The sequence below is a fragment of the Heloderma suspectum genome, chromosome 2 (assembly GCF_057233095.1).
Source record: "Heloderma suspectum isolate Gila_16-S chromosome 2, 16-S_ref, whole genome shotgun sequence".
Lineage (NCBI taxonomy): Eukaryota > Metazoa > Chordata > Lepidosauria > Squamata > Helodermatidae > Heloderma > Heloderma suspectum.
Window position 1 is genome coordinate 254,145,026 of NC_139459.1, and position 22,351 is coordinate 254,167,376.

Consider the following 22,351-nt stretch of genomic DNA (forward strand, 5'->3'; position numbering starts at 1 on the left):
ATCACCTAGGTTCACTGATCACCCAAATACTTGCATAATGTTCACTGCTGATGCAATAATTAGATCTTGGTAACAAGATTATTTTTGCTTACATTCATTACAAAGGTGGGTGCTATAAGTTCGGGTCTGGGAGTTAAATCGATGCCATGTAAATTCATGGCTCATATAATCCAGCATTGCTGAATGCTGGGGAGATCCAGTGTTAATTCCCAGCCAGCCTTCAAGCTTGAGTAAGTTCCTAAGGGCCACTTAACACTTCATTTGCATATACATAAACACATTTTACATTTACTTGTAAAAACCAGGTGCATATATGGCAAATATGTTTCCCCAGCTGCATGTCATACAAGCTCCTTGCTGCAGGTACATGTAATGGCAAATATAAATTTACTACTGCGTAACATGTGAAATTGGTCCTTGTGTATTAGCCTAACCTACCTCACAGAATTGATGAGAGATACATGTGTGCATGTATGAATGAACTGATATGTAGGTATGTACGAATTGGAATGTACGAATGATCATTTGTGAGTCAATCTCATACTACGATTTTGCTAGGTGAATGAAAGAGTTAATAACTCCAACTATCCCTATCTTATCCCATTAAGTCTAATTTAATGCCTGGTTCTTATTCGCTTTCAAAACAAGCAGCACCTGAGGCATGATTAGGGTTAGCCATCGTAGCCTTCACACTAGTTCGCCTTGGGCTGGCTAACACACAAATGTTCAGATTAAGATCTTCTCCTGAGCTCCTCTGGATAGTTCATGCCAGCTCTAGAAAGGCCTGTCAAAACATGGAGGGAGTGGAAAAGAAAAATGGATAGAACCTGAAGCTGGGATTGGGTATCCCTCATCGTGTTTGCGGTTTATGACCTACTGCCAAATAAATCCTCGCATTATCTTTATTGCTGCATGATTAATAGTAATGAATTTCATTGTTTTGAGAAAGAGCCAAAGGAAATAGTGTGCTTCTGGCATAACGTCGCCCTCCACAGCTCCCTGAATTTCCTGGACTAGAGCTCCACTCAATGACATTAGCCATTCCTGCTTTGTTGCAAGCTAACCCACATTTTAACGCAATACTGTTGATGTACTTTAAAATACAGCTATGTGAGATGTCTATCCTGAAATGTCAAGCAAGGTCTTCCTCTGCTGGGAAACCATGAAAAATAATGCGGGGCGGGGGGAGTTACTTTCTATCAGCAAACCATCAGAATGTGCCACAGAATGGCGTGCTGGAAAATGCAGAGTGCCTTTGGCGAATGGGTAAAGCTTAAATCATGACAGAACCTGTAAAGACATACTGAGATGTACTGCAGTGAGCTCTTAAAAAACCAGGTCTATGGTGTACAAGATTCTTGGTAACAATGATTAAGCATGAAAGTTCTTAATATACCAGAGAGCACCAAAACACACATCTGCCAGTCAATGCCAATGCTGGAATGGGGGAAGGGATTTGCAGAATAGAACTGCAGATATGTGAACCTTTATCACGCTTACAATGCCCTCTCTCTCCCATATATATTTTTTTCCTTTCAGCCAGGCTTCTTCTAGTCTTTTAACTTGACTTGTGGGGGGAAATCAGTAAGGAGACAACCTGGTGCATTTTCAGGGGAGAACTGGTTGGAGGAAATGTTTGAAAAACTCCGTGTTTGCACATATGTAGCAAATGGAAGGTCCCAGGTTCCATCCCCAGTAAATCCAGGAACAGCTGGGCAACGCTCCTGCCTGAAGACGCTGGAGAGTTATTGCTGGTCAGTGTAGATGATATTCAGCAGGAAGGACTAATGGCCTGACTCAGTATAAAGCAGCTTCCTGTTTTCAGCACTCCAGCATTAAAATGGAAACACGGTGGCTCAGTGGTTAAGACGCTGAACTGCAGACCGGAAGGTCAGCAGTTCGAGACCTGAGTGCCGCGTGACGGAGTGAGCTCCCGTCTTCAGTCCCAGCTCCTGCCAACCTCGCAGTTCGAAAGCAAGGAATTGCAAGTAGATAAATAGGTACCGCCTCGGCGGGAAAGGTAACAGCGTTCCGTGCACCTCGGTGTTCAGTCATGCCGGCCACATGACCACGGAAGCGTCTTCGGACAGTGCTGGCTCTTCGGCTTAGAAACGGGGATGAGCACTGCACCCTAGAGTCGGGCACGACTGGCTGGGGACACCTGTACCTTTTTACCTTTTTTACAGATTTAGGAAACCCATGTAGTTCTGTTCTACCCAGCATCATAGCACAAGCATGCAAAGATGGAGCTGGGGAAGTAAACTCTGAACAGGGAGCTGAAGGGCTCCGCTTATAGAAAAGGAACATTAGATTGTACAGGAAAAGAGGTTATGTATGGAGGAGGGAGATCGTAAGAGAATTCTTCACTCACCTCAAGTATGTTTTCAGAGCACTTGTGATTGTTTTAATCTCCCACTCTGCACAGATTTCCTCTTCTGTTTCAGCAGTTTTGGGATCTAAGGAGAGAGAAGTCAGTGAGCCCACAAGAGGAAAAAAACCACATTCATCTCTAGAATGTCCACTATAGGTTCAACCTGTACAGCTGCAAGTAAGCAAAAAAGGATTCTGTTTGGTTGACCTCCAGTGTGCAACCTCGGTGGGGAGAGGACTGATTCTATTATAAATCTTTTCCTTATCTACCTGGACTGGTGTCGAAGAACGGCAGAGGGAAAGAGGGGTTTAGAAATCCCTTCCTGAAAAGGCTGATACAATCCCAGAAGCCACTGCTAAGAGAGCACAATTGCCTCCCTCTAGTGTCAAAGGTTTGGAGAAGCTCAGCAGGTAGACTAAGAAGACAGTGTGGGGGAGAGCCAGTGTGGTGTAGCAGCTAGAGCGTTGGACTGGGAGTCGGGAGGCCCGGGTTCTAGTCCCCACTCACCCATGAAGCTCACTGGGTGACTTTGGGCCAGTCACAGACTCTCAGCCCAACCTACCTCACAGGGTCATTGTTGTGAAGATAAAATAGAGAGGAGGAGGATTATGTATGCCACATTGGGTTCCTTAAGGAGGAAAAAAGGCAGGATATGACTGTAATAAATAAATTAAATAAATACAGAGGTAGAAAGTGTGGATGTCAGTTTGGGGAATGAGAAAACCAACCTGACACCTCAAACTTGCAAGAAATATAATAGTTGCACAAAACAATGCTACAATACTGCACACACAGATTAAGCGCAATTGAAAATTAATATGCTGGCAATAAATAGCACAGCTAGAATCCATCAATCCAAGTACAATACTGTAATTCAGAGGCTTAAAAAATCAGAAGTATGACTGGCAACACAGTGGTTTTTATCTAGCACAAACGTATTCTTGAGTAGTAGTTCAAACTAAACATCCTACTCCAAAAACAGGGATACCATTAGTAGTGTACAACAAAAAAATAGACTATTTTTATATTCTAGGACATACATACTCAAGGACATGGGGGGGAGGGGGAGGTGAAACATTGCTCATCTCCAGTCTACAGACAGGAAGAGTGAGGCTGCAAAGCACCAGCCTGCTCAAAACAAATGCCCTGTCCACTCCAAGAACTCCTGTAATCTAAAGAACCAGATAGATCCACTTCTGTGAAAATCCCATTCCTTATTTCTCAACATTATTCGCAAACAAGCAGATGCTCTGCCATACCAAATTGTGTAGTGCTTATGGGATATGGGTAAAGAAAGTGATCCCTGTACAGTACCTTAGATCATAGGACCGGTACAATTTATACTATGAAAATAAATATCTATTCAATACACCAGTACATGCACAGATGTAGAAATGGTGTAAAGGTGGGAAACCTACAGAGACTAAGCAAGATTCCCGTTTTTTAAGAACCTGCTTTAGGCAGATGATGCATTCAAACAATACCATGGTCTAAATAAAATATTTTATCAAACAACAAGTCATACATTAAGTAACTGCTGGGTAGCTTAGATATGAATGTAAATTGACTGCCTAGGAATGAGGGCTGGTTCTAGCCTAAACACTAAGCTTTTCAAAATAAATTAGCGCCCCACCCACCTCTCTCTCTCTCTCTCTCTCTCACACACACACACACACACACACACCATTTCTGTAATGCTCTAACGTAAGTCTAAAGTGACTATGGATACTTTGAGATGAGGCTTTATTATGCCATCCCCCTACCTCACTTATGGACTTTTATGACCAGTGGTTAAGTGGTTAAATCCATAACTTATGGACTTATGACCAGATGATGTCATGTTCCACTTATAACCCGCCCCCACATTTTATCACCACTTCTTCCCTTATCACAAAAAAAGAGGAGGAAGAAAAGACAGAATAGCAGCACAATTCTGTTCCATCGGCAGTTCTAGGAGCCATCCATCTAGGAACAACCTAAGAAGTGGAATGCATTGTGGGCTGGGGAGATGAAGAGTTGGGGCTCAATTCTTAACAGCCCCATAACCACTGAGACTGGTAGGTTCTGGTAAACAGGCTCCAATCTGGGGTAAAGTAGAGAGTGGGAAAAACCTGCCTCTCACCCCAGGGGCAGCTTAATGCTCAGCCGTTTCCTTCCATATGGTCATGGCCGCCATTCACACCTATGGAGAAAACCAAAGCATTGCACTCGGGGCCTAAGCTGCAGAAGGGGCAACGCTTGGCTTACCACTCCTCAGACTTGGTGGCCCAGCCTCCACTGGCAGGGAATCCCTGGCAGCTGGAAGTGCGAAATACAAGCTCTCCCTCCATACACACCCTGCCTCTTATAATGACAGGCATTTTGCTAATAATAAGTAGCATGTCTGCACTGTGTCAAGTTCTGTGAAACAGTTTGTGGGTGAGTCATTACTGGCAGAGTGGCATGCATATTTGTATGCTTGCCCAGAGCAAAAACCATGCTAGGCTCAGCCCTGCTAAGAAAATAAAAATAAAGGTCTGCATAAACACACACACACACACCCCACTGCATCCAGCAGCTGATTTTGTTTGGATTCTGAAGGAGAAAATGAAGTTCTCACACAGTGCTGTATAATGGGACTTTGGCACAGTGGTGTGTCAGCAAATTATCCGCTGAGCTGCTTGACCCGGTAGACCTTAAGCTCACAACTCCAGAAACCTTTCGCCAGATGAGCACTCGTGCCAGACTGACATTTGCTGCTAGAAGGCAAGGAAACTCTGCACATGAGGTTCCCACTGGCTTGCAAAACAGAAACATCTGCAAAGAGCCTCTGGAGGCCTGCTAAGTAGAGTTCAAGAGCAAGAAGGCCAAATGACTTTATCTTTGCCAGTCATGATGAGGTATATATAAGGAAGGAGAGAAGGAGATCATATTTTTTAGTGGTGAATGTGCTTTGAGGGTAAGTGGACGTGGTAAGTGAACAGAGAGAGATAAATACATACCTAAATAAACTAGCCTTTCCCCCCAAATATTGCACAATACATGCTGAAAAGCCAGAATGGGTTGGGCAGCTATTGGCTTCGAGATGCCTAATTTTAATCTGTTTTTCTCACTCTTGCCTCTTAATGCCCTTGCATTCTCTGCGATTCCACTCTTCTCAATTAATCCTTGGAGCTTGTCTTGATCCTTTATTTTTAAAGTTGATCCTTTCCCACTCCAAAGTTACATTGGTCCTTCCAAACATCAGTGTAAAATGTTATATCTCACTTTTTAAAAAAAGGCCAAATTTCAGATGAATTTCATTTCATAATCCATAAATAGTTCATAGTAGTGTTATGCACCACAGGAGAAAAAAAAAGGGACGCTGTAAAGTGTGCTCGCCATTCCCTGAACCACATCTTGCAGACTGGCCATTTTGCCTTTGCTTGTGTCAGCTTTTCAAAATACACAAAACAACCATATAAAAACATAGAGAAATTACTCAAACAACAGTTGGACAACACAGCTATTTATGGCATTACGTTTTAAGCCCATCCATTTTAATAGACTCCATTTTCCATCTCAGTGTCAGGGAGTCTCCTAAACAGTCTGTTCTCAGACAAACCTACCAGTCACCACACCTCAAAACTTATCTTCCCAACAGGCTGAGTACTTGGCTATTCACAAGCCTTTCTGAAAACAAATTCAACCCGCCTGAAGTCAATGGGTGGATGGACTCTTCGTAAAAGTTTCCTTACCTATGCTGGCTTATATTGCCAACACACCCACCTGCTCATTCACAGTGACATCACAAAAATATATTGATTAAAGAACAAATCAATGCTTTGAATGTGCAAACAAATATTAAGAAATAAATACTAGCTATGTTTATGTGGTGTTTAATGGCAGCAAAAATAAAATGTGACCCAAAATAAGAGAATCCCGATTCTAAATAATGATTACACAGTTATATCTTTATTCCTTAGTCTATGAAAGGATAAATGGTGGCAAAAGAATGAGTGACACTCAATGGCTGAGCAATTTCCTTCACTTTTTATGTAATGGAATATAATATTTAAGAAGGGAACTCAGGCCTTCTGATACCAGATCGGTTTACCCACTGGATACATAATTACAAAAGATCCTAAGCCTTCCAGCTACATACCAGAATCCACAAGACCACATTACATTATCAACCCAAACACCTCTAGGCTGGATGGCTTCCTTTGAGCTGTCTCCTAAGCTTCTCAGTGGCACATAGGAAGCTGCCTTATACCCCAATCAGACTATTTGTCATCAAACCCAGTAATGCCTGCTCTGACTGGCAGAGGCTTTCCAGGGTCTCAGCCAGGGGTTGTTACCATCACCTGTTACCCAATTCTTTTAATTGGAGATGCCAGGGGTTGAACCTGGGATCTTCCTTCTGCATTCAAAGCATGGGCTCTACCACAGATCAATAGTCCTTCCCCTCCATGGAACCCCACACTCTGGAGCCTTCACCTCTTCTCTTAAAGAACCCCTTGGTCCCACTGTTTTTGTAGGAAAGAAGGAAATAAAACAGAAACACGTGTTGTATTCCAAGTGCACGAGTAGGCTAGAGTCACTTGTGTTCCTATACTAGATCAGCTCAGGAGTTGAATAAGCCCCACAAGCCAAGGTTTAGCACCATGCTGTGACTCTCAGTTGAGTTACTTATATGTTACATCTACCAACACATATACAGAATCTTTAAGAAGTGGTCAGACTGTTGGCTTGAATAGGCCAGGTTAATGTTTTGAAAATTCTCCCTCATGTCTCTTCTACAATATAGAAATCTCTTCTAATCCTACTTTTGTACAGAAGCTAGTTTTAGTGCTTGCTTAAAACTATATTAAAATATTCAATAATAAGTTTTAGCAGCAGGGAAAACAGATCTTCCTAACCAGTTGCTATTCCCTCCTGTCTCCTTAATATCCAATTATGATTACCTTCATTTTAACACAACTTTTTGGTAACAGTTATATGAAGATAACTCCAGTGTAAATGAACAATGTTGCGCTGTCATTTGTGAAGTATGGCTCAACTGTTCATTTGGCTGGAAGTATATGGGCTAGGAAGCCAGTGCGTTCAATCAGCTGGGAGCCCTACGAAAGGTTGAGCCAGCATATTGTTTGTGCGATGCTTTCAATATTTACCAGATGCTAGAGTCAATCAACAGGGATGGCTAGAGCCAGCATGCCCTGCTTTGCTTCTCAGGAACACCTGGTTCGTCAATATCGGAAGCAGAGCACTGGCACAGATCATAGGCACATAACTCTAGACAGGCCTTACAGAAAGCCTAAAAGACAGATCTCAGGGCCTTTCAGCTCTACTTCAGCTGAAGAGCAACTTTCAACACTGAAACATTTTTACTTGGGTTCCCCCAAGTATATGTAAGTATATAATCATATACACATCTTCACACCCTTATTTTACACCTACAGCTAGAAGCCAGTAGTCAAATAATTGGCTGGTTAGTTCAAATCAATGTGTGAAATTTGCCCTATACAAACATGCATGCACGCACGCACGCACGCACGCACACACACACATACACATACCATTTTGGCCCTTACTGCCCCTTTAGGGTTACCAGGTCACAATGCTGCAGTGGCAATGGCAATTGGCAGAATTCCCCTGTCAGCCTCTACGCTTCAAAGCTAGCAACCCTACGCCTTCTTTACACCCTGGTCTGAAGTCCCCCACTCTCCAGAATTCTTTTGCCTGCCTGCCAATAGCGGAGGCATTAGGAGTCTCAACCCAGGGACTCAGGCAATAGGGCCTTGCTATGTCACTAAGGTAGCTTGCAGATAGAAAGAACAGCTGGTTTGATCTCTGCTTTGTAGTACTACCCTGGAGATGGCAAGCAAGTGTAATGCAGCCATCAGCCCGGTTGGATCAGGTGACCTGAGGTGCTATCAGCATCCCAGATGACCATACATAGAAAGATTCTGGCTCAGCATCTCAGCCTGAGCAATCCATTGCTCAGTGCGCACTGAGCGACTACAGATTGAGCCACCAGCCTGCCTCCTCAGCACCAGCCCTGGCATACATGTAGTTTTGCTTCAATCTCTCTTCCGCCTTGACTCCTCCTCTTTTCAGTTCCAGGTTTCCATTGTTTCCTAGTTCCTGCTTTACAAGCCACTGCCTACTTCATTTAGCCACCTTGTCCAATGACTGCATTCCTAGCACTCCCTTCTTCCCCGTACTCCACATACCCTCCAATTGTGCATATTTATCAGAGACAGTCCTTAATTTCTGACACCTGCCACTGGTAAAAACTAGTGCCCTTATTTTTGCCTTTTGTGGGAAGATGTTGATGACATGTTTTAAAAAGTGTTGTTAACTTCAGACCCTTCCTCTCGTTCTCGAGAAGTTAAATCTCTGAATGGGTGAAGGATGAACCTTGATGTTAGCGCACATGAATGTAAGTCCATATTCAAGGACACGAAATGCTGGCACAGTGCTTCTCATTCACATACATACACACAACAACTGCCTATCCATATCGTAAATGGATGTCATTGCATGATTTTCATTTGCTGAGGCCCGAGGATGAGGACAACATCTGTGTACTTGACCCTTGCCCTTCATAGCTTATTATATTTAATAAGGAGGGGATGACCGGCTGGGTCCAAGAGGTTGTAAATTCCTCCTTGAAAGAGGGTGGTGTTGGCCTCTTTAAAGGAGGTGGTAATTAAGTCACTTCTGAAAAGCCTACCCTCGATCCGGAAGATGTTAACAAATATAGGGCAGTTGCCAACATCCCTTCCAGAGCAAGGTGCTTGAGCGGGGGGGTAGCCAATCAACTTCAGGCACTCTTTGGATTAAACTAATGATCTAGATCAGGGTGGGCAACATGCAGCTCCAGCTGGCAGCCCCGAAATTGGGTGGGGGCTTAAAAAATCGCATCTATATTGGCTACGAAGCTCCCAAAGGGTCAAATTTAACTTGAAAATTTACCCGCTATGGACACCTTTTAAAAATTTTATTTTATTGGCATCCATGGAGGGGGGGCTCGGCCCACCTTATATAGCCCCCAGACTTCCCACAGTTGTGCACACCTGATCTAGATCCATAGTAGTCCAAATTTTGGAATGGAAAGTAACCTTTGTGGAAAGAGGGACAGGAGGTCTGTTTATTCTCTTGAATAACTCAGTGATTTTCGATAACCATTGACCTTGGTATGCTTCTAGATAGGCTATCTGGGTTGGGTGTTGGAGATACTATGTTGTAGCAGTTCTGCTCCTATGTGGATGACCAATTCTATAATGTAGTGCTGAAGGATAACTGTTCCCTGCCCCATGGCAGTTATACTACGGGATTCTGCAGGGCTTTATTTTATCCCCTATGCTGTTCAAAATGAAACCACTAGGAGAGGTTATCTAAAAATGTGGATTGAGGTGTCACCAATATGCAGATGACACCCAGCTCTTTTCCTCAAATATGGGTGAGGCAGTAGGTGTTCTGAATCAGGTGCCTTGGGGTGGTAATGGACTGGATGAGGGGCAATAAACTGAGACTCAGTCAAGATGAGGCAGTGAACAATTAGTAGATGGTTTGTCTGCCCAGCTAAGCTGTGTTTAGCTTCTTCTGGAGGGACTTGCACTCCCCCATAAAGAATTAGGTTTATATTATGGGGATGCTCTTGGTACCAGCAGTCACTGAAAACTCAGGTGGCCGCAGTGGTGCAGAGCACCTTTAATCAGCTTAGGTTGATTGAACAACTATGACCCTATCTGGAGAGAAATGGCTTAGCTACAATTGTTTACACTCTGGGAACCTCTTATTTGGATTACTGCAATGCATTATACGTGGGGCTGCCTTTGAAAATGGTCCAGAAACTTCAGCTGGTCCAAAATAGGGCAGCAAGACTGTTAACAGGGACTGGCCAATATGATCATATTGCATCAGTGCTTTCTGTTTTCGGGCTCAAATTAAAATGCTGGTAGGTTAACTGAAGGAATATCTGCTATGCATAACTGCCCAGGGCCTAAAATCATCCTCAGAGGCCCTTCTCTGGGTGCCCCTGCCAAATGAGGTAAGGTGGGTGGCTACTAAGGAGAAGGCCTTTCAGTGGTGGCTTCCAGTTACAGAATGCCCTCAAATGAAAAGCAAGCATTAGAAGAACCTAAATTATTTTCTGACTGGGATTAAAATCAACCTGGAGAAGGCTTCCCAGTTTAGCCCTGTTTTGAAAAGTACTGCTGGAGGGCAAAAATACACTCTGAGGGCCTCCCCCAGTAGTTTTGCAGAGTGCAGCTTCAGAAAGCAGCCCTGTGCAAAAAGATCTCCATTCGTTTGTTCAGGCAATGTATTCCAGCGCTGCACCCATAAAAACTGCTCGTGGGAGGTCATTTCCCAAAGCTTTGATTAGCTTGGAAAATGGTCTGAGTTAGGCTGACAAGCAGTTATTGGATTCCCCCATCGAGTTTCCAAAACTGAAAACCGTGTCTCCCGTGTGGCAGTGCCGAGAGCAAGTCAACAGGCTCCCCCCACCTCCCGAGTTTTATTTTTAAACATTTATGTGGGCCAAGTATAAACATTCCTGAACATGCCACCATGAAAGAACAGGCATAAGGCAACTCCATTAAACCAGTTAGGAAGGGGTAGAAAAACCACTGTAGAACCAATCCCTTGACCAAACCAGAGTCCCAGCCAATGGCATTTCAAATGAACATGCATATTTTCCTTGATGCTCCCCTACTTACTGTGCTGTGGTGAATGGCCGCTTTCCAGCACTTTCCTTCGGGCAAAATAGAAATGCCACTTGGTCTAGCTGGCACAAACAGAGCCAAAGGGAAAACATAGTTTACAGATCTGTGCCTAGCTACAGCATGGTATAGCCTTGGTTTCGAGTTGAGCATGAATAAGGACGAGCCAGAAGCCATGATGTAAACTGACTGGGCAAATCGCATGCATTGTCCCTCAGACTTCTTTGTCTTTGATCAATTCCACAAAGGCCATTTGAAGTGCTTTTAAAATCTTCTCTCCCCTGTTGCTGTGCACGTGTGAAAGATAGAAATGTTTTGAATGCCCTTTAATCTCATGTATGTATGTATGTATGTTTCATTCAAAAGGGTGGATTTACAATTGCATTCCACCTTCCTGTGGTTGTGTAGTTAAGAACAGTTCAATCTGAAGCCCCTTTTTAGTCTTCTTTTCCCAGAGTTGGATTTGAGAATGCCACCCCACTGCCCTTTTAAACCTCTCTTCCCTTCATGGAAGAGTCACTGTTAAAAGGCATAATTTAAAAGCTAGAGAACTGCACTACCAAGGGAGAGGGAAGAAGAGAGGGAAAAACACAGTGCCAGTTCAGCAAAGGAAAGGAGAATAAAGCAGCACTACGCTCCCCTGGTACTGGCTTTGGCTGCCTCTCCCAGCACTGCCCAGCAAAAGGATACACACACACCCTCACTCTCTACAGGCAAATGAGCATCTTGTTTTTGTCCGTGCATGTGATCATGTAGCCAGAAACCTATTTATTGGCTACATTTGGATGTCATACTGAATTATGATTTCTGTAGCTCAGGGGCTGATTTTTTTTTTTTTTTTTTTTTAGCCCGAGGGCCTAATTCCAATATGGGAAAGGTCTCAGGGGCCATATTCCATTTGTGGGCAGGACCAACAAGTAATTCTTACCAATTGTAATAATAATAACCAATTGTAAGCCTACCCAAAAGCAAGACAGCTAGATCATTTGGAAGCACTTTCAAATAGCATCCAAATACCAAGCCTCTGCATATTTCATCATCATGGCGATCACTCGTAACCGAGTAAGATTGTCTTCCAAAGACAGAGTCTTAGCAGTGGGTCTGCAGGTGGCTGTGAAGGCCAATTCTGGATCTACACAGCCTCCCACAATGAGGACATAGGTTTCCAGGTGGAAGGCGGTCACGGTGAGGGTTTGCTTGACGTGCCTTCTGCTGAGCTCATTTCTCGCTTTCGTCCTGTACTCGTGCTTCTTCGTAGTCCATAGCGCCTTTAATATAGGCTGACCTCCAGTTAGAACGCTCATGGGTTAGAGCTTCCCAGTTCTCAATGCTTATGTTACATTTTTTTAGATTAGCTTTAAGAACATCTTTACATCTCTTTTGCTGTCCACCAATATTCCGTTTTCCATTCATAAGTTGGGAACAGAGTAGCTGCTTTAGAAGACGATAATCAGGCATTCGAACAACATGGCCGATCCAGCGAAGTTGATGTTGGAGAATCATTCTATCAATGCTGGTGGTCTTTGCTTCTTCCAGTACACTCACATTAGTCCATCTGTCTTCCCAAGTAATTTGCAAAATTTGTCGGAGGCAGTGCTGCTGAAATCTTTTGAGAAGTTGGGAGTGGCATTTACAGATGGTCCGTGTTTCATAGGTGTACAGTAAGGTCAGTAGTACAATGGCATTGTAAACAAGCATTTTGGTCTCCCTGCGAATGTCCCGATCCTCAAACACTCTGCGCTTCATTCGGGAGAATGCTACACTTGCAGAGCTCAGGCGATGCTGAATTTCAGCACTGATGTCGGCTTTTGTAGAGAGATGGCTGCCAAGATAGGAAAAGTGATCAACACTTTCCAGCATCACACCGTTAAGCTGGATTGATGGTGCTACAGAGGGATTGGTTTGTGCTTGCTGGTAAAGCACTTTGGTTTTTTTGATGTTAAGCGAGAGGCCGAGCTTTTCATATGCTTCTGCGAAGATGTTTAGGATAGTTTGGATATCTACTCAGAAGTAGGCATGAGCAGTATGTCTATTCAAAAGTAAGCAGGACAAGCTTTGGAAGTAAGCAGGACCAAATCAATCAGCAGCTCCCCAGACCCCACCCTCTCTCCCCTGCAGTGAAAAGCTCTTTTCCCTGCCAGAAGAGGGAACTAGCCCTGGAAACGCTGGCAGGTAAGATGAGGAACCTCCCCACCCCCCACCAGGCCAGAGGTTTCCCATTCCTGGTTTAGTGAATGAGTCTAGCCTCTCCAAGGTTTGTGTGCTGCCCCCTCCCCTCTACTTCTCCAGTAGTAGTTTGGAACAACTCAGTTCAGCTTTTGATTAAATGCATCTTGCCACCTCATATGAATTAGGAACTGTGGCTAATTGTAACTATAGTTTGTTTAAACAAGTCACCTTTGTAAACCATGGTTTGAAGTTACTTCTTTGAAATTAACCAGAGTTTGCCAGGTTCAGTGGACATGGCAGAGTTTGCCAGGTTCAGTGGACATAATTCTGGGTAATTAAGAACAAAAGCAGAAGCTTCCAAACTCCAACCTGTGGCCACGTCCAAGGAGGACGGGGGAGCATGCAAGCCCAGGGGGAGGTTAGGCTCATTCACATCCCACTAAAGAGAGCGTTTAGTGCAATGTCCAAATGCAGCCATTAATTGTCTGAGGGTTAAATTAGATGTTAAACATGTACTTTCAAAAAGTGAACAGAACAAAGACTGATGAGCTTTATTCTTGTTTAGATTGTGCTTATCTGGGGAGCTCAAGCAGTTTCCACTCTGTTTCTAGAACAACTCTGCCCAGTTTTTGCCAAATTAGAAAAGATGCTCCTCCCTGTATGTTATTGGCCAAGATTCAAATAGACATTACACAAGGAAGTCAGGGTGGGGATAATACACAAATTAAAAACAGCAATTGGGATGGGGCCATGGCTCAGTGGTACAGCACATGCTCAGCTTGCAGCAGGAAGATCCCAGGTTCAATCCCTGGAGTTCCCAGTTGAAAGGATCAGGTAGCAGGTGTTGGCAAGACCTCTGCCTGAATCTCTGGAAAGCCTCTGACATTAAGAGTAGGCAGTCCTAGATGGACAAATAGCCTGACCAGGTATAAGGCAGCTTTCTATGTTCGATTTGTTTTTTTATTGCCTGTATGTTGTAGTATATCTTGTATGTAAATATGAAAGCAACTAAATAACAGTTTTTCAAAATAATGTTGTCTTTTTACTAAAAAAAACTAATAAAATAGCAGCCACATGGTCCCACAATCCGGATCTGGACAGCAGTGCAGGGTGAAAGGGGGGAGGGTTAACTCTGTAGCTATTTTAAAAAGGGAAATGCAGAAGACAATGACATGTTTACTGTCATGTTATGCCCTAAATCCTTCTCCCTCCGACCTTTCTCCACATCCCTAATCCCCAAGAATGTACGGGTTTTGTTGTTGTTTAAAAGGCTTTCTGCAGGCACCAGCGCTGGCGCACGTAGTCATATTTTAGATTTTTAAAAGTGTCAAGGCCTTGTATAGATGAGATCGCCGAAATAACGGAGGTGCGCAGGCAGGAAAAGCAGAAAGGCCGAGTTACACATGGCTCCAAGTCAAGTTGCAGGCAACTAAGGGGCAGCATCTGGGGTAGGCAAGTGCGGGAGCAGGCAAGAGGATTCTTAACTGGTCTGTGTGGGACAAAGCCTTCCTCTAGATACGCCAGTCTCATACCTTAGAATAAGCATATAAGGAGCAACAAGAAAAAGTCCTACACCTCTTTAAAGATGGATACTTTTCTGGAGCCTGGCAGAACGGGAAGAAAGATGGCTTTGAACCCGTTCTCAAGATTACCTCACAACTGCAAGCCTTTATATTTTATCTAGGCAACCTCTACAGAATTATGGCCTAATCCTATTTTGTTGTTGTTCCTTTAATATAAATCCACCCCTTTTTCTTCAGTTCTTCCAACAGGCTCCATACAACATGGCCGGGCTCAGCCACTCTGAAGACTTGTATAATCCTAATGGAACTCAACCAATAGTTTTCTAGGGTTAACATTGATTTTATCTTAAAGATGAAGAGGATCATCATTTGGGCTATTGTTAAGCACCACACATAATTCTTTTACTAATGTTTTCCAGTTCCTTTAGCCTCCACTCATTGGCCTTTAAAAAAATCCTGGAAAAAAAGGTATGCAGCTGCTCTCAAAGTGTAAGTAAAAAGTTTTGCCAAGAAACATTTTTCCTCTGAAGATTTTAAATAGTCATAGAAAAATGTATGCTCCTAAGAATCCAAAGACCTGCTCCCTCCACTCTGTTTTTTTGTCACCAATTAAATCAAGAATGAGAGCGTTGTTTGTATAACACCTCTATTGGCTTTAATTCAACTTTCATTTTTAAAAAATTAAGTGAAAACACTGGGAAAAATTAGTTGCATAATGCATCAAGTAAATAAGGTAGGTATGTGTAAATGCACTTAATCACCCTGATTTATTTCAATTCCAGGTTGTAAAAGCAGTGTTTGTTTTTTTAGTAGGCCAGTCATGATGGCATTTTTTACTTGTATCAGCGTCAGCATATTCAATGCAGGCACTGATGCCAGATCAATTGTACATGCTGGGTGTACAAAGAAAATGTGGCTGGATGCCATCCTCCAAAATGACCTTGAAGGTCATTTTCAAGATGACAGTTCCTGGTGGCTCCGAGTTTGGTGGAGTTGTAAATCCATTCTGTGTTTCAGTTAGAACCAACCAGAACTCTAACGGAGCTATCCAAGGCATTGAACCTATTTGGGGGATAGAGTTCAGGTCCTTAGATAGCTCCTTTAGAGTTCTAGTTGGTTCTGACCAAAACCTAGAATGGATTCATAGCCCCACCAAAATTGGAGCTACCAGCCTCCACTGGACAGTTCACAGCACAGCATGGGCTACTTTCAGGGAAACTGTTATGACTCTGAAACTAATAAACTGACACAGACATACTATACAGAAAAATGACAGTAAGGAATTTTGATGCCAAACATAGTGGCAGTTCACCTTTGACAGGTGAAGGGCTTGAGTGGAAAAAGATTACGGGCATCTCTACATGACCACTTTATTCCACCACAGTACCGTTATTTCGGGTTACTGTTCAAGCACATCTGTTCACATCCCCTATGCTCTGCTTTTATATTTGTAAACATAACAAATATGACAAAGACACAAATATGACAATGTTTCCAGTGAGCTCTCATCTACAAAATCCTTTAACACTGCCCAGGACGTCCACTTGTTTAGAGAAGTGAGGACTTGTTAACACTATCCTCTGAAAAGAAAGTAAATTTTCCCAACAAATACCAAATATGCAAATCACTTACCAGAGTTTTTACGCATGTAAAGAAATCACACAGCCTAATCCTGCGTACGTTTACTCAGAACTAAACCTCACTGTCTTCAATGGATATTCCTCCCCAACACTCCATAGGATTACTAAAACTCAATCGATTAAAACTGAATGAATTTGCCTATAAATGCGACAGTAGTTCTGAAGAAAAAAGAATTCTGTTTTGGTGACATATGCATGAGCCACAGTAAGCACCATCTTAGAAGAGAAGTTTAAAAAAGACAGACAGACGAAAGGAGAAATGTCTAATTATAAGATGGCACCAGATGCCAGCAATAGGTGCAAGTACTTGGAATAAAAAATGAAGATATTTTTTAAAGAACTCTGCTGCTTGATTAATCATGGGCACCTTTTCAAATTGATCAAAAGCATTTAAAAAAATATATTAGCCTAACTAATCAATCAGCTAAACATTGCAGCTCTAACCTTAGTTCGGGAACTTGGCTCTTTTGAAGGATTTTCACTAGCCCATTCAAGATGGGTAGCAATTCCATATCCAAATTAAAACTGGACAAGTAACACATTACTGTTGTACAATCCTAAAGCTACCCATCTGCACTAACTAATGTGATTCATGGCAGTGCAATTAGAAAGTATTTGAAGACCAAAGAAAGTATATGGAAGATAGTCATTCCTAAAGCATTTCTGAAAATTATTAAAGCATTATTTTGAAAAATGACAGCATATAAAAAATGTCAGTACGTTAATATGTCCAATAATTTTGTGAGTGAACTAACAGGCTGAGAATTTGCTACATTTTCTTAGGAATAAAGCTGGAATAATACAAGGCGGTGTAAGTATTGTTGCCTAAAACAAATGTAAGATTACACCGTTTAAGACATTAAAATGAATTTATGCCATACCAAATATTTTATCTTTCTATAAACACACACAACCTCCAGTCAAACATAAACAAGACCTTTTCAACCAATCTGAAGAGAAAGTAGAATGGTCCCTTACTGAAGGATATGGAATTGCAGGAAGTGTCTTGGAATAGCGTTGGGCCCCCATAATAGCTGTCCACCTACATGCGCACACCGACACACGAGGGACTATTTTTGCCACACTAGAGACAGATTTATCCAAGTGGATTTCAGCCCATGGCTCATTTTTTGGCATAGTCTGCATTATTGAACCGAGACACAGTGAACTAGGTGCTAATAAATATATGCATTAAGAATCAGTCAGAGCACCAAAAGTATTCTATGCAAACAAACACAAAGGAGAAGAGTAAGTGCTCCTTGTATCTATTACAGATATATAATTCATCTGGAAAATACTAAGTCGGCCTCTTAGGGCACAATCCTATTCAGATAGGCGGTCACCTCCGAACTCAGCGGTGACCACCTATCCAAAGCAGGACAGGAGAAGCACAGAGGGGATTGTTCCCTCTGCATTCCTCCTGCCCTGCATTTTTGGCTAGACAGCCGATTGCGGCTGTCTAGCCGTGGGAGGGCTGAGCGGGGGAGGAGGCTGCTGTACGACACATCGGATGTGTCATAAAGGCATTTCCACCCTCCCCACCCCGGAACGCCCCCAGACACGCCCCTTTTTGGCCACTCTGCACTCCTCTTGCAAGTGCAGAGGATGGGGCTATTCCGTGCTGCCTCCAAGGCAGCGTGGAAGTGGGGGGAGGTCGGTTCTCTGGGAACTGACCTCTGAGCGCGGGCGCCGAGGTCGGTTCCCAGAAAACGGTGTATCCTATGGCTGTCTAGCCGCTGTCTAGCGGCCATAGGATTGCTCCCTTAGTATAATGTATTCCAGATATCTCACTGTTTTGTAAAAAGTTATGATCAGAGTCGAGGACCTTTGCCTAAAAACACTCATTAACTTTTCAGGTGCAGAAACATAATAATTTGCAATGCATCTGGTTCTCATTCTATGTTGGTTGTGTCTCCCCACTCATATCAGCATCCCTCTTTCCTACCCCTAATTCCTCGCATTTCGCCTTACTTCTTCTGTTCCTGACAGAGGCAAGAAAATGACAAACACATTTTTAAAACTTCCCATTATGGTAGCCAGAGGCTACCAGCCAACCTAATGTTGTGGTTCCTCAGCCCACTAATGGTTTATCGACCCTGATTTAGGACTTTGGTTTAACCCTGATGAAGGTGAAGCTTGTTTTAATTGTGACCATACAACAAAATAAAATGTGTCCCGTGTGTTCTAAACTAAAAACAGCGCTGCTTCTCCGTCAGTGGAAAACTACCATTTACTTCAACAAAAACAGCATATTAGTTGTCTTTACCCCTATGCAAGACACAACAGTTGAAGTATGTGCATAAAATAATATACCCTGTCTTGATATATTTTGTTTGGGGTTCCTAACGTAATTCATTATGGCTGACAGTGTAATACTATACATGCCTACTCCAAAGTAAAGCCCCACTGAGTTCAGGTAAGTGTGCGCAGGATTGCACCCTAAGAGTAGAAAGCTTTGAGACAGTAAAAAATCATGGGAAGCTTCTTTTATGTGATTGGGTTTGCTTTGCGGCATGTTGACATTCCTCTTTCCACTGTAACATAGCTGAAAGAACAGGTGCATACTATAATGCACAAGATTATGAATCACTTTGTGTTCTAAACACAACATCAGCATACAGCTGATGAAGAAGATTTTGGAAAAGTCGGTTTCTGCATCTATCCTTTCGCTATCCTGCAACCTAGTGTGTGAAAGTCACCATCAGTTATTGTAGAAAGCATTGTTTTTGCTTAAAAACCAACAATTGTGTTTCTCATTTACAACCCAGCCAAAAAAAACCCCGTGCAGACTTGGCGCTGCACAAGAACTTGACAGGGAGTAATTATGCTTCCTTTTACAGTGGGAAAGTTCAGGGACTGCAAGGCTCAGCCTTGTCAAAATCACACAGGATATCAGTGCCAAGCCCTCGCACAGCTGCAACACTCTGTCCACAGAGGGCTCCAAGTTCAAGCCACATCAGCCGTATCATGCTTCCTGTTCCATACAGAAACGTCACTCCACAAACTGCCATGGCACTTTCACGACGAGCTGTATTTCCCTGAAACCTGATCCAGCTGCCATTTAAACTGAATGTTAACCTGTAATGCTAACTGCATTTGTTTCTAAATATAGGTCTGTTGATGTGAGTAAAAATCTGCCTCATTTGCCCACAGGTTTTGATGTCAGCAGTGGAAAAACATGAAGAGGTCAGAATCATTAGTATGAATGATATAAAGACTGTCTAGTTGATCTCCACATCTCTTTTCCACCAACCAAGGAACCTGTCTGTTTCACCCAGGATGGAGACAGTATTAAGTTAACTGCTGGATTTTATATTTTTAAAAATGGAGGATCTACAATTGCCTGCTAATTTCGTCTTCCCTAGTGGTCCTAGGGGTACTGAAACCATCCTATCACCCGACAGAGGCCAATTTTAATGTCTGCAAACATTATATCCATCATATCATCTTAAGGCACTGACGATGCAGACATCCCGACTACAACATCCAGGCAGCCTCCCCGCCATTCCCCCGACCAACCTGCTTTTTGTTACATCCTGATGAAGAGATCTGGAGATCTCAAAAGCTTGCACACTTTTTGTGATCTTTGAGTTGACCTAATAAAGGTATTACACTATATGGATTTTAGCACTGTTCTTATGGCCAACATGGCTGCCTTTGTTTTTATGTAAGAATGAAACATTCTAAGAAGGAGATGAGAAAAGAAGGGCTTCAGTTCTGAAGTCATATGTCATGCTGTTTATGTAAAACAAACACATTTCTGCAGTACAAAATAGTGTATTTGCTCTGTTTAAATAAGGGATTGTATAGAGAATCAGGTAGCCACTTTCCAAGCCAGATAATAATTATAGCACTGGTACTCTGAAAGTGGGCTAGATGAAACAACTATCAGGTGGATCCACAGCTGGCTACAGAATCGGACTCAAAGAGTGCTTATCAATGGGACCTTCTCAAACTGGGGAGAGGTAATGAGTGGGGTACCACATGCCTCAGTCCTGGGCCCAGTGCTCTTCAACATTTTTGTTAATGACTTGGAGGACAAGGTACCGGGAATGCTGATCAGATTTGCAGATGACACAAAATTGGGCGGGATAGCCAATACCCTGGAAGACAGAAACAAAATTCAAAGTGATCTTGATAGGCTGAAGCGCTGGGTAGAAAATAACAGAATGAAATTTAATAGGGATAAAAGAAACCAAATGCACAGTTACAAGATGGGGGATATGTGGCTCAACAATACTACAAGTGAGAAGGATCTTGGAATTGTTGTCGATCACAAGCTGAATATGAGCCAACAATGTGATGTGGCTGCAAAAAAGGCAAACACTATTTTGGGCTGTATTAATATAAGCATAGCTTCCAAATCCCGGGAAGTACTAGTTCCCCTCTACTCAGCACTGGTTAGGTCTCATCTGGAGTACTGTGTCCAGTTCTGGGCACCACACTTGAAGAAGGATGCAGACACATTGGAGAGGGTTCAGAGGAGGGCAACGAAGATGATGAGGGGGCTGGAAACAAAGCCCTATGAAGAGAGACTGAAAGAGCTGGGCATGTTTAGCCTTGAGAAGAGAAGACTGAGGGGAGATATGATAGCACTCTTCAAGTACTTGAAAGATTGTCACAGAGAGGAAGGCCAGGATCTCTTCTCAATGATCCCTGAATGCAGGACATGGAATCATGGGCTCAAATTACAGGAAGCCAGATTCCAGCTGACCGTCAGGAAAAACGTCCTGACTCTTAGAGCAATACGACAATGGAACCAACTACCTAGGGAGGTAGTGGGCTCTCCCACGCTGGAGGCATTCAAGATGAGGCTGGACAGCCATCTGTTGGGGATTCTCTGACTTGGATTCCTGGATTGAGCAGGGGGTTGGACTCAATGGTCCTGTAGGCCCCTTCCAACCCTACTATTCTATGGTTCTATGATCTTTGGAGGCCCTTCTAGTCATGCTGTGCTCATCGGAGGTACATTTTATGGCGACTCTCTGTGGTGGCCCCCATACAGTAGAGCAACTTTCCCTTAGAGTTCTGATGGGCACCTACAGTGTTTTACTGGTCAGAAAATTTTCAGGCAGGCAGTCCCGGCCACTGATCTTTAGTGCCTGTCTACTGAATTATTGAATTTTGGATACCTGGCGTATCCAAAATTGTGTCTAATTGTGATTTTATTGTACTGATCCTATTTTGTAAACTATCTTGTTCTCTTTTATGATGAAAGACAGTCTATAAATAATTTTGATAAATAAATAAAATGGCCCATATAACACTCTGTTATCTGCTTTGACAGGCAGCAGCTTTCTAGGGTTCTTCCCATCCCTGCTACCAAAAATCCTCCCACGTCCAAGTGGAAATCCATTCCAGCTGCTTCTGTCTCTTCAACATTTCCAGGATCTCTCTTCCCATTCTCTCTGGCCAAAACTAGGGATGTACGAAAGTCACTTACCTGATCCCGAAGCTTGATTCGTGGTGGGGGGGAGGCGCTCTGTCCCTCCCCCCAAAATTCTGGCCAGGGGGGGAGGCGCCCCATCCCTCCGGCTGCGAAACCTCCTCTCCTGCCGGGATGCAAATGGCGGCTGTAGCCGCCGCCGTTTGCGTCCCTGCAGTCAGCCGTGATAGGCTACGTAAATGTTTACGTAGCCTATAACGGCTGACTTAAAAAAAAAAAAAAAAAGTGCGTATGCAAATGGCGGCGCCCATGGGCGCCGCCATTTGCATTCCTTATTTTGGCACGTGTAGTCTACGTAAACATTTACGTAGACTACGGCGAAAATAAGGGGAACGCAAGTAGCGTTCCATTTATTTTCGCCGTAGTCTACGTAAATGTTTACGTAGACTACACATGCCAAAATAAGGAATGCAAATGGTGGCGCCTATGGGCGCCGCCATTTGCGTACGCGTTTTTTTTTTCCTCCCAAAGTCAGCCGTGATAGGCTACGTAAACATTTACATAGCCTATCA

The 22,351-nt window shown here is 43.2% G+C and overlaps 1 protein-coding gene across 6 annotated transcripts in view; it reads right to left on the reverse strand.

Annotated features, from left to right (window-relative positions):
- Nucleotides 1–22,351, reverse strand: part of ARHGAP26 (Rho GTPase activating protein 26) — a 363,812-nt gene that overhangs the window by 142,712 nt on the left and 198,749 nt on the right. For all 6 annotated transcript variants that reach the window (XR_014788384.1, XM_084838781.1, XM_084838783.1 and 3 more), the window contains exon 15: nt 2,372–2,456. Coding sequence is in view for 5 of the 6 variants with exons in the window: in XM_084838781.1 (XP_084694907.1) it covers nt 2,372–2,456 (85 nt within the window). In the remaining variant the exon portion in view is untranslated. The remainder of the gene's footprint in view (nt 1–2,371; nt 2,457–22,351) is intronic.